This window comes from Aptenodytes forsteri, unplaced genomic scaffold (assembly GCF_000699145.1).
Source record: "Aptenodytes forsteri isolate BGI_AS27 unplaced genomic scaffold, ASM69914v1 Scaffold243, whole genome shotgun sequence".
NCBI classification, from domain to species: domain Eukaryota; kingdom Metazoa; phylum Chordata; class Aves; order Sphenisciformes; family Spheniscidae; genus Aptenodytes; species Aptenodytes forsteri.
Genome location: NW_008795314.1, coordinates 960,227 through 972,127, shown reverse-complemented (window position 1 = coordinate 972,127; position 11,901 = coordinate 960,227). Strand labels below are relative to the sequence as shown.

General features: G+C 62.0%; 1 protein-coding gene across 1 annotated transcript in view; it reads left to right on the top strand.

The window, feature by feature from the left end:
- RNF157 (ring finger protein 157) overlaps window positions 1-7,536 on the top strand; it is a 16,972-nt gene extending 9,436 nt beyond the window's left edge. Inside the window, exons 12-17 of the mRNA XM_019472109.1 lie at window positions 56-271; window positions 701-882; window positions 1,042-1,107; window positions 1,432-1,480; window positions 3,032-3,142; window positions 7,427-7,536. Coding sequence (XP_019327654.1) covers window positions 56-271; window positions 701-882; window positions 1,042-1,107; window positions 1,432-1,480; window positions 3,032-3,142; window positions 7,427-7,536 — 734 coding nt within the window. The remainder of the gene's footprint in view (window positions 1-55; window positions 272-700; window positions 883-1,041; window positions 1,108-1,431; window positions 1,481-3,031; window positions 3,143-7,426) is intronic.
- The last annotated feature ends 4,365 nt before the right edge of the window (window positions 7,537-11,901 follow it).

Sequence of the window (11,901 nt, the reverse complement as noted above, 5' to 3'; positions counted from 1 at the left end):
ACCAGGGGTGTGGCAGGTGTGGGGGCGGTTTGGGACCAGAGTGTCTGGCTGGGGTTTGCCCCTCCTGGCTCTTCCTCTGTCCGTAAGGAGGCCTGGGGGCGATGGATCCATCCCTGCCAAATATCCCCATCCTGTCCTCCCCATGTGCTCTTCTTCCAGGAATGCGGCGCGACGCCGGACAGCGAAAACCTCACCCTGTCGTCATCGGGGGCCATTGACCAGTCCTCGTGCACCGGGACCCCCCTCTCCTCCACCATCTCGTCCCCAGAAGGTACGGCACGGCAGAGCTCGCAGGTGTTGGCGAGGCAGGAGAGTGGGATCGCAGTCTTGGGTCTGTCCCGCTGCGGGGGGACGCGGGGGGGGTTTGCATGGCCCCTTCCTACCCTGCCATGGACGTTGCATGGAGCCCTGGGGTGTCACCTCTGCTTCGTCACCCATAGACCTGAAGATGGGGGGCATGGGGGCACTGATCGCCCCTGCTTCATCACCCCATAGACCCAGAGATGGGGGGCTGCGAGCCCCGGGGACCCACTGCTGGCAGCTTTCCACCCATCACACCTCCGTGGCATGCAGCAGGTCCTTGCTCTGTGCCCCGCTCCTCCTCATTAGCCCCGTTTTTAATTAGCTGGTGCTGTGCCGCGACTCGTGCCGGTGTGCTGGGGGGGTCTGGCAGCCCTGCTCAGCCCCCGCTCTCCCCCAGAGCCCGTCAGCAGCAGCCTGGCTCAGTCCGTCATGTCCATGGCCTCCTCCCAGAGCCAGCACTCCCAGCTCAGCACCGACACCGTGTCCTCCATGTCCGGCTCCTACATCGCTCCCGGCACGGAGGAGGTTCCCCCCCCCCCCCCCCCGCACCCCCCCTGCCCCCCAGCCTCTGATGGAGAGGTAGGCGCTGGGGGGTTTGTTGATGGCACCCATCACCCCCAGATTCAAGAGCTTCCCTGTGGGATGTAACTTCTTCTCCAAACCCACCGGCACCAGACTCTTTCTTTTCTTTTTTCTTTTTCCCCCCCCCCTTCCATCTTTCCCACCTTCTTCCCACAGTCAACACCTGTGGAGTCCCCAGATATAAACTTTGTCAGCATCTCAGCCGAGGAGCGCGATGCCGAGGTAACCGTAACCGCCCCACATGGGGCTGGGGGGGGGGGGGGGCCCGGCGGGAGGACCTCGGTTGTGCCCGGCTCTGGGTGCCCACGGAGGGGGAAGCTGGGCGGCTGGCACCACGTCTCCCCAGGGCTGGGATAGAGAAGGGGCTGCCCTAGGTAGGGATGGGTGCGGTGATGGGGCTGTCCCCTATCCGAGCTCATCTTCCTGGTCCACGGACGCCCCCCAGGGCCAGGGATGTTCCCCCAAAGGGACCCAGGGACAGCCCCCGGCATGGTGCCGGGATGCCACGGGGCTGCTAACACTCGCTGTCTCTCGCCTGTGCTGCAGGGCAACGACGTGCTGGAGGACGAGGACGCCTCTCCCACGCAGGAAGACGGTAAAAGGCCCCGGATCGTTGTTGTCCCCGGGCTTTCGGTTCGGTGTCACCGGTGGGCAGCCAAGCGAGTGGCAGATGCTGTGCCGTCTCCAGCTCCCCTGCCTGCTGGCTGCCATCGGGGAGACCCCTGGGTGCCTCTGTGGGCACCGGGGCTGGGAAAGCATCCGTCACAGTGGGGACCACCCACGGGGTGGGTTGAACACTAGTGGGTTGGGAGAAGCCAGCCAGCCACGGGGACCCCGGCGAGCGTGGTGTGGGGCACAGAGCAGGCGACGGCTGGCGCGCAGGATCTGACGGCATTTCCAACGGGCCAAGTGGGAAAGAGGCTTCTCTATGTTCTCCATGTTTTTCCCCTCGCCAAGAAGGTCTTTCCTCGCATCTGTGAAAGTCTCCCCCTTAGGGACCCCTGTCTGGGCTGGTTCCCATAGGAAGGGGCTGCAAAACTGCTCCCTTTGGGATGCTTTCCTAGGCTTTTTTTGCCTGTCCTCAATGGGCTTTCGCAAGCCAACACACGCGCATTGAGGGCTCCTCTCGCCTCCTCCCATGTACTCAAATGGCCAAGGAAAGATGTGGTCACCCCCGTGCCATTGGCCACCAGACGCCTTGGATTTCTTTGGGGCAATAGGGAGGCCCTTGGTGTGCCCCCTCCCATGTTTGCACGTCTCTGGTTAGCAAAAATATACCAAAACTGTTCCCCCGTCTAACCTGGACACTCAGCCAAGCTGGAAAGCAGGAACACCCATCCCCAAAATGTGGCCTCTGCCTTGTGGGGAGACTCTTGCTGATGGGGACACTCAAATATGGCAACTGGGGAGCAACTGGTGGCTGTGGTGGACATCCACGGGCATCCCAACAACTACGGGAGCATGGACAGCCTTTCTCCTTAGGGCACGGTCCTGCGCCCATTCTCAGCGGGGCTACTGGCTTATTTGGGAACATACCTCCTGAGGTTTAGTCACCTGCATCTGATGGATGCAGGTAACAGCCTGGGGGCTGATCTCTCGTACAGGTGATGCTAAGAAGCAGAGTTACCTCCCTCAGCCCCAAAAGCCTCCATCCTCCCTGCAAAGCTTGGCTACGGCTTCTTTTGCCCCACGCATCCGGGTGCTGCCTCCTCCCGGCATCCCCGCGGCTCTCGTGCACGCGCTGATGGTGCCGGAGAGGCTCCGGCAGGAGGTGACGGGTGCCACCATGGTCCGGCTCTACCGACCGGGGACCGCTCAGCCGTGCCGGGGGGAAGGTTTGGTTGAACCCTGGGCAGGCGGTGGGGGAGCAGGTTCATGCGTGCTGGTGCCCATCGCCGCATCGTCGCTGTTTTGCTGCCCTTCCGATGCGGCCGGTGCAAGGGAAGGAGCAGCTCGGACCGTGCCCAGGCATTATTGTCCGCTCTTCACCCACTCCCATCTAGATGCATCATTTTTATCTATTTTTTTTGAAAGAGGGTGGGGAGGGGAGAGGAAAAGACCCAGAAATCCCACACCCCACCGCTAAAAAGGCAACAGCAAGCCCCAGCGCCGAGCCGCGGCGTTAACTGCCTTAACTCCCTTCCAGGCCCGAGGACAGGCGCTTTCCTCGGTCTGAGGTGTGACAATAACAATGACTTGGGCATCGCACACGTGAAAGCGCTGGACAATAAACTGTGCTCTGAGGCCTGCTTACCTGGTGAGTGGCCGTCTGCTGAACATGAACTTGGGGTGGGGGGGGACAGTTCCACTCTTCCCTGCATCACCCCAGCCCTTTGCATCCCTCCCTCCTCTCCCACCACCATCACCATCATCCCCACCACCACCGTTCCCATCCCCACCACCACCATCCCCATCAGGTTGTCCTCACTGCACCCCACCACCCTTCCCGCCGTGGGGCTGAGCACCAGGTGCGTCACCACCCAGCAGCCATAGGTCAGGGTGACCTGTCCCCACTGGGGATGTCCCCAGGGGGTCACAGACTTGCTTTGCTGGGAGGTTTTGTCCCTTGGCCAGGGGGCTGCTGGCACCCTGGGGGGCACTAGCCCTCCCCGTGAAGGTGGTTGTGTGGCACAACAATAGCCTTGTCCAGACTCGTGGTGGGCACAGCAGTATTTTGGGTCAGGACGTGAGCCGCAGCAGCTCCAGCCTTGCCACAGGGGCTGCCTGCCTCCCCCTCCTCTTCTTCCAGGGCCGGGGAGATGGGGCACGTCAGGTCTAGCTGTCCTTCTGCAGAGCCCCAAAGTTCATCCCTCTTTCCCATTTCTTCACGTTTACTCTCCCACCCTCCTTCCACCTTTCTCCTGTTTCCTCTCGCCCTCTCTCCATCCCTTTTTTCTCGTCTTCCTCCCTCCCAGGCTCCTCCGTCCGTGTGAAAGTTCATGTTCGCTCTGTGCCAACACGGTTTTCTCAATCCACGCTTGTGTCCCCTCCCTGCCCAGAGTTGCCCAAAGGTGACAAATGTATTGGTGACCCCCGGTCCCTGTGCGGGCCAAGGGGGCAGCGGGCTGGGGACCCTGCCCAGCACCGCAGGCTCCTCTCCATCAGCTTGGGGGGTGGGGAAAAAGCCAAGATGAAGCCCTCTGAGGGTCCAGATCTGCGTCAATACATTTGTGGACAAGCTGAAAGCAACTCTGTCCCTGCCTTGCCCCTTCGGCTAAATTTGTGGCAGGTCCCAGACCTGCAGCAGGTGCTGGAGAGCTGAGAGGGTGAATGAAACCAGCCCAGCCCCCCTGGGAGGGGAAAATCATTTCTTTCCCCCCTTCTCCTCCAGGAAAGCTTCCTCTCCTGCTGCCTTGCCTGATCCTGGCGGTTTCTTCACTGGTGAAACTCAGCTGAGGCTCTTGGGGAGGAACAGGCACCTCCCACAAATGCCTCGTGTCCCCTCCATCACCCTCCGGCAGCAGCTGGCTGAGCCCCGCTGGCCCAGGGGGGCTGAGGGCGTCCCAGCAGCCCCCCTGCCTTTGCTGGGGGTCCTGGCAAAGCATCCCCTGGCCGGCCATGGCACTGGCCAAAGCCATCCCTGCCTGTGTCCCCCTTGGTTGTGCCAGGGGGAGGATGAGGAAGCCGGGGGGGGGGCTTTGCTACCGAAACAGCCTCAGCACGGGGCCAAATTCTTGCTCTGCTGCAAGCACTGTGATGGCTTCATCCCCCCTCCTGGGCTGGGGTGCAGAATCTGGCCCCTGGGCCGAGCCCAGCAAAGGATGCACTCGCCATCTTTTGGCCACCATGTCTGTCCGTGCGTTCGGTGGCTGCGCTGCTTGGAGCCCTCGGCAGGGAGCCACGCTGCCGCCCGCATGAGAGGGGCGATCCGGCCTCGGCATTTGCTGGGAGAAGCGTGGGGCTGCCGCTCGCGCTGGGGCCAGGGGCAGAGGAGGTGCAGAGCCGGGGCTTCGGGGCTGCCCGTGGTCCCCTGGGGATGGCAGAGGGGCCGGAGGGAATAACTCCAGGGATGCTGGGCTCTGCCCTAAAAGGGGTTGGAGGAGGATTGCCCTAGGATGCTGGGAAGAGCTCGGGGGTCCAGGGAGCCACCGGGACGGTGAAGGGGAGCAGCCGCCCGCGGGGCTGTAACAGCCAGTTAGTCGCTTCCTGGTTGCAGTCGGTGTTTTGCAACGTTGGTTTTGTTCGTTAGACTCAGGGCAGCTCCTTCCTTCCCCGGCCCCTCTGCTCCGCCTGCCCCGGGGGCATTCCGTCAGCAGCCACCCGCTACCGGGACTCGATTTGAGGCACGGTTTAATACTGGTGGTGCTGGATTACAATGGCAGGGCTGGTTTGCATGCACTGGAAAAGTCCTTTTTGGCAGAGGTTTCTTGCAGGTTTGGATGTAATCACATCCACGGGGCCGGCAAGAACAGGGCGGACTTTTACTTTGGGGCCAGGTGCTGTTTTCTTGAAAGCTTAAAAGAAAATCACCTTGACCAGAGATGATGGTGATTATATTATTAGTAGTAGTATTTATTATTATTCCTCCCCCAATTTCTCTCGTGGGGAGGTTTTGCCGTGATCAGACCCGTGGGTTGGTTTTTGCCCTCTCTGTAATGGATGAAGGTGCGGGACGTGGTTCCGCGAAGTGGAAAGGTTTGCTCGTCCCCAGCGCTGTTGTGAAATCTCTGCAGATTTCAGTCTGGTGGGAAAAGGCTTTGGGAGGAGTTGAAAGGCCACATCCCGAGGATTTTAGGACACAAGGTTTAAATAACACCCACAGACTCGTGTCCTCAAGTGGATCCCGCAGAGCCCTGGGGTGTGCAGCAGGTTGCGGGGGCTGTCCCTGGGGCTAAGAGCATCCTCTGGCCACAGCCTCTGCTGGGGACAGGGCGGCAGAAGCAGCGTTGGAAAGAGAAACTGGGGGACAGTGCCTGCCGAAAAGGCTGGCAGCAAGGTGGGGAGTGTTGGGGAGCTGCTGCATCAGAGGTGGCAGAAGACCTGAAATCCCCCAAGGGTTTTTGCTGGTTTAAACCCGCGGATGATTTGAGCTGTAAGCGATAGCGCAGTGGGCCGGGCGAGCCGGTTGGGTTTCGCCGTGATGCTCTTTGGGAGCCGGTCTGCGCAGGGCAGGTCTGACGGCTGCTAACGGCGGGGGGGAGCCCCCTCCTGCAGCCCAAGGGGAGAAGAGACAGGTGGGCACGGGGCCAGGTCCCCGCTGTGGGGCTGGACCGTGTCCTGCTGTCCCCAGTCCTGCTCCTCGGCAGCCTCCCAAGGGTGCACTGAGCTGGGTCTCTGCACCGGAGCACTGCAGTGACTTATGCAATATCAAGCTCTTAATGGGATTTCGGTGCGCGTGTGTATAGGGGTGTGTGTGTGTATGTGTGGTCCTGTTTAATTCTCCATTCCCTCTGGGATCCGCAGACTTAACGTGCCTCGCTCTCCAGCCTGAGCTCGCCATGAAAAGCCAGTCGAAACGGCAGCTGTCACCTCCCATAAATCAGCAGGCAGCGGGTTTTTGTTGCTCCCTCTCTGGGAAAGCCTCAGCGCTTGCCCTTGGCCTTGGGGTGCCCTCGCACAGCCCCCCTGCCTCAGAGCTGCCCCCCACCCCTGGGCACAGGGTTTAACCTCACTGGTGGGAGCAGCTGCCCTGCTTTAGGGGGTGCACCCCCTTCCTAAGGGCACCACGTAGCCTCTGATCGTTTGGGTGGCGGGACACAAGCCATGGGCGGGCAGGTCCCGAGCTCTGCCTGTCACCCTGCCCCGGCTGGAGGGTGCTGCCTGAACCAGGAGCCTGCAGCCGGAGAGGAGGCGCGTGGGGACCCGGCTCCCCCATGCCACAAGCATGCCCACCCCTCGGTTCTCCTTGGCACGAAACCCCAGGGGGCACAACGCATGACGGCCCCCTCGCACCGTGCCTGGCGGCGGCTCCCTGTCCTCGTCCCAGACCCGTTCGCAGGCGGCGAGCCCCCCCGGCCCTCCACGGTCGTCCTGTTTGCTCGCTCGTGTGCATGCCCCCGCGCCACCTCCGCTCCCGCCTTCACCATGTGCCTTCTGGTCTCTCCTGCCACGCAGCTGCCGTGCCGGACTCCTGCCCCATTAACATTGAGGAATAGGTATGAGACCCCCAGAGCCTGTGCCTGCCTCGCGCCCCATCACCCAGGGGGGGTTGGCACCCCTCGCCCTGGCATTGCTGGCAGTCCCCTTGCTGTCCTGGCCAGGGTGACATTAGTGCTTAATCTGCAGCCCCCACAGGGCATCCACATGTGCCCTCTCGCTGGGCATGGGGGAGCAGGGGCAGCCCCCTTCCGTTTGGGTTATTAAAACCCAGACGTGGTGCTTTCCATTTGCCCCTCGGTGTTCCCAAGAAATAAGGGGTTTAAGGGGCTCCCCCGGCCCGGAGAGGCAAGTGCAGGCGCTCTCCAGCCCTCACTGCAGGCAAAATCCAAAGGGGGGGCTGAGGACGTGGGTGTTATTGGGGAGACTAAATTGCATCCCCCATGGAAAGATGAGCGTGCCGGTGGGCTTTGGGAGCCCCTAACCCCCCATTTTCTCCCCCCAGGCCCAGAGGCAGCCAACAACAACGCGTGGCTCCCGCAGCAGGCGCCCTGGCCCCACCGCCCCCCCAGCACCCGAGACCCGGAGCAGGCAGCGGCTGCCCTGCCCGTGTGAGGGCTCAGCCTCAGCAGGAGCACGCGCCCCCCTGCCCTCCCGGAGGGACCCTGGCATCCAGGCACCGCGGGCGTCGCCACCTCCATCCCTTGGCTGTAGTGGGACTGATTTTCAAAAGAAAAGATGGTAACCTCGACTTGTCCTCCCCACCCTCCCCCGTGCAGAGGGGGGCCAAGAGCCACATCACCTTGGAGGCCCCCATCAGCACCTTCCTGTCCTCCGGCCCTGATGGGGATCCCGTCCTCCGGCCCTGATGGGGATGGGCTGGGGTCCCCTCCTGCTCCCAGCCATCTCATACCCCTGGGCTCCTCTCCTCCAGCGTGCGGAGCAGCGCCCAGCGGGATGGGATGGGGTCACCCCACAAAGGGGGTCCTGGGATGTAGCCAGAGGGGGACGATGGGATGAGGGTGCCCAGGGGTGCGGGTTAAGGATGAGCATTGGCATTAGCATCCTCGGTGCATGAGGTGGTGACCTTCATGGGGGGCTGGCCCCCCCCAGTTTGCTGGCCTGTGCCCCTGCCATTCCATGGGATGTCTCCATTAATGCACCAGTGGTGATGGTGCCCCCCCAGCTCCCCCTCCCTCCACTCTCCTCCTGGGCAGCACATGGGCTCTCGGGCCAGGCCCACGAGGTTGCTTTTCCCCAGGGGATGGAGTGGGGTGGCGGGGGTAGGCAGGAGACCTGATCCCCCCCCCTCAGTCACCAGCCCCCGGGGCATCGCTCTAATTTAACCTCACTGTCTTCCGTCCCGCTGTGAGCTCGGGGCTCGGGGCTGTGCCCTCTCTCTGGAACAAGTGCCAAAAGTGTCAACCCCTGTCCCACCCATCCTGCCCTCTCCATCGCACTTTGTAGCAGGGGGTGGATGAGGGTGCGGGAGCTGTCCCCCACCCCTCCATCCCCATCCCTCTGGCCAGCTCTGGGCTGACAGCATAAGTGGGTTTTGCTCCAGGGGATCCGCACGCAGGAACACCGATGGGGTAGGGACACAGCCACAGACCTCGGGGACCTGATGGAGCCATTGGCAGAGGGCAGGCTCCACCCCGGAGAGCATCAGGGACAGTCAGAAGCCACTTTGAGGAGCATCAGACCCAGCTGTTTGGGCCAGCTGGGGGGCGGGGAGGCTGAGCCCCCCTTTTCCCTACCTGGTTTTGTCACGCCGATGTGATAGCAAAGGCCACCTCCTCCTCGCAGGAGGAAACCGCGTTTCAGAGCTACCTTAGGACAGAGATGTTCATCCAGTGAAAGCAACATCCCACAGCGGCTGCAGGGTGCATGCAGGGAGCAGCCCCCCACCGCCAGTCCCCGTGGCGGAGCACGGGCTACGCTGATGGCCATGGCTCCTAAAGGGGGATAAAGGCCTTTTTGGGGCCGGGGGGTGTTTTCTCTGCCTGGCTCACAGTTGGGGCCGTGGTAGCTGCTTGCTCCATGGCCCCAGTGTGGGTCCTGCCAGAGGGGAGATTGCTGTCGGTGACCCCGCTCCTCTCTCCTCCAGGCTGGCACCCTGTGGTGTCTCCCGTAGGCTCAATAGCTCCCAAATTTCTCCCTGGGAACCCGGGGCTGGGTGCTTGATGGGGGGTGACATCTCCAAACCACCGTCCCGTGGGACGGGAGTTGCTAACAGCAGGGAGGGCTGGAGCGGCGGGGACAAGCCTTACGCCCCGTTTGGGGACATGCTGAGTCCCCGCGTGGGTACACGCTGCCCAGTGGCGTGGTGGGGCAACCCGCAGGTTTGGGTGTCCCGGCCCCGAGGAGCCAGCAGCACCACGCTGGGCACAGAGAGAGCTTTGGGGGTTCACAGTCATGCTGAGCTGAGAAAGAAAGGGGGGGCTGCGGGAGGCCGGCTGTTCCCTAACCCTCCAGCGTGGGCAGAGGAGGGAAAATCAGGCTGATGCTCCAGGGGTGGCTTGTCTACCAAAGCCCAACCTTCCTCGTGGTTTCAAAGGGGACAACGAGAGCTCTCCAGGCTTGGCCAGGCACCACGGCGTAGGGCTGCGACGGTGGTTGTGCCTGCTGGCAGGTCAGGGCAAAACAGGCAGGTCCTTGCTCAGGAGGGTCCCGGGAGGTGACTGGGAGGGTTTTCCGGCTGCTCTGTGTCCCCAAGGCTGCAGGAGCAGCCAGGCGCGCTCACAGGGTGGCTGCAGACCGGGGCGGCTGTGTGCAGGCGCCTGCCGCTCACTTGGAGGGGCCATGGCTGCTGGCGAACACAGAGCAATAGGGAGGAGCTGGGAAGACGCTGCGGCCGAGCAGCGTGCTGCTGCTGTGGTGTGAGCAAAGAAATGAGCATCCTCCACCGTGGCACAGGAGAGACGGGATTTTGGCATGGGTGACGCCAGCGCTGTCCTCGGCCACCCAGAAGGGACAAGGGGCAGGCAGGAGCCTCCAGTGCCGGCAGCGTGGGGTGAAAGGCAACAGCCCCTTGTTCCAGCGATCCATCCGTCAGGGATTTAAGGAAAGAAACCAGATTGCTGCTTACGACTTTGCTTTGAGCATGTTTCGGATTTTAAGAGTATGTTTAATAAAGGGTATCTTATGTCCACAAGGTGTCCAGAGTCATTTCGTGGTTACAAGGCGAGGGCAGTTGGGGTCTTGGGGGCTCGGTGGGTGGAAAACCTTTTTGGCTGGGAGCATCCATCCACCGTCACCCAGGCACCTCCCCAAAACCAGCCCAGCCGCTTCAAATCTCCTAAAACACTTCCCAAGGTGCCTTCCAACCTGCATTACCCAACCATCCTAAATCCTGCCTCCTGCGAGGCCTGCCGGGATGGAGAAGGTGCAAATGCAAACAAAACCTCTGCAGGAAGAGTCTGGCCTGGGGTAGTGGCGTCTTCCTGGCATGGGGTGCAGGTGGCCGGGCAGATGACAGGCTCCGTGGCTCCTGGCACTGCTGAGACGGATGAGGACACCCAGAGAGGGCTTTTCCTGGAGGAGAAGAGGCGCACTAAGGAGCTGGGTGCTCGTGCAGGAGAAATCCCTCCAGTGCTGGAGAAGAAAACTCATGCTGGGAGCTGATGCCTTGAAGGTGAGGAGGGCTGTAAGGGGGGGTTATAATTTAGTTTTAATGGAGGGGGCTGGTGTATGGTGGGGGGAAGCACCCTACAGCTGCAGGGGGGAGGGCTCACAGACGGCCAGATCCTGCGAAGGGGAAGGATGGGGATGGGAGAATTGAGGCCTGAAGTGCTTTGCCCCAGGCTGCGCAGGAAAGCCCTCAAGCTCTTGCTGCCTTTGGGTGTGTTTTTGCAGGGGCAGGTCCTGCTCCTGAGAGAGCTGACTTGTTAGAAGGGCAGAAACCTGAGGTTTGGGGTTGTTTTCTGGATATTCGTCCGCTGAAAAGCGAAACAGAAGTTTCCGCTCCCCTGGGAGTTGCCTCCTCCCTCCTCCACGCCCGGTCCCAGCACCCGCCACCTCCCGGCCTGCGGCCACTGGGGACAGGCACGAGCAGAGGGGAATCTGCCCGTGTGCTGGGGAAGGGGTTTGACCCCCCGGCTTGTCTCACCCAAATCCCCGGGGATCCTGGCAGGAAAATCCCTTGTACACACCGCTTCAGTCAGCAGCAACCCTCAAGAGCGGGTCTGGCCGCTCACCTTGTCCTTCCCCTGTGGGGCAGTGGGCAGGAGAAGTGCCTGGTTTTTAAACCTCTCCAGGACATCCCGAAGCCACCCGCTCCCCCAAAGGGCAGGCCTTGCGCTGTGGGGTGAAAGCAAATGGCTTCTTTTGGGATTCACGGCTGCTCTCAGCCCTCTCAGTCGGGGAGGGAGGCTCCTTCACTGGTCTCTGTTAAAACCCTTGGGCTGGCATTGGGGGGGTCAAGGATTTCTTATAGAGGCATATGGCTGTAATTCTTTTAATTAAATAAGGGCAGGCCCCATTAATTTGGGGGACTACCAGCCCCCCATCCCCCTTTAGCTTTGCCCTAATTGCTGTGGGCACCTCAGAGGTCACAAGTGGAGTGCGGGGGGGCAGGTAGGAGGGAAGGTCTGGGATTGCCCCTGTGCCAACCCGGCGGGGGGCCAGGACGCAGGTTTTGGGTTTGCTGGTGCTGCTGGGGCTGGCTTTGGCCCCGGGTGTGGGGTACGGTGGGGTCCCTCACCCTCCCCACAGCATCCCCGGCTACCACAACCCTGCCCATCCACAACCTTCAAGCGTCCCCATCCCGGGGTCTGTCCCCAAATGGCCAAGTTTCAGCCCAAAACTGGCAGGTACCCTCCACCTCCCCATGGCAACGCGAGGACCAATGGCGGGGCCGGAAGCTGTTTACGGGGCGGAGCGTCGCCGTGGCAACGCGTGAAGCCTTTCGGAGCAGCTACTTAATGGCAGCCCCCGGGCGGCCGGCAAATCACGGCGGCTCGGCGGGCAGGGCCTGGCACC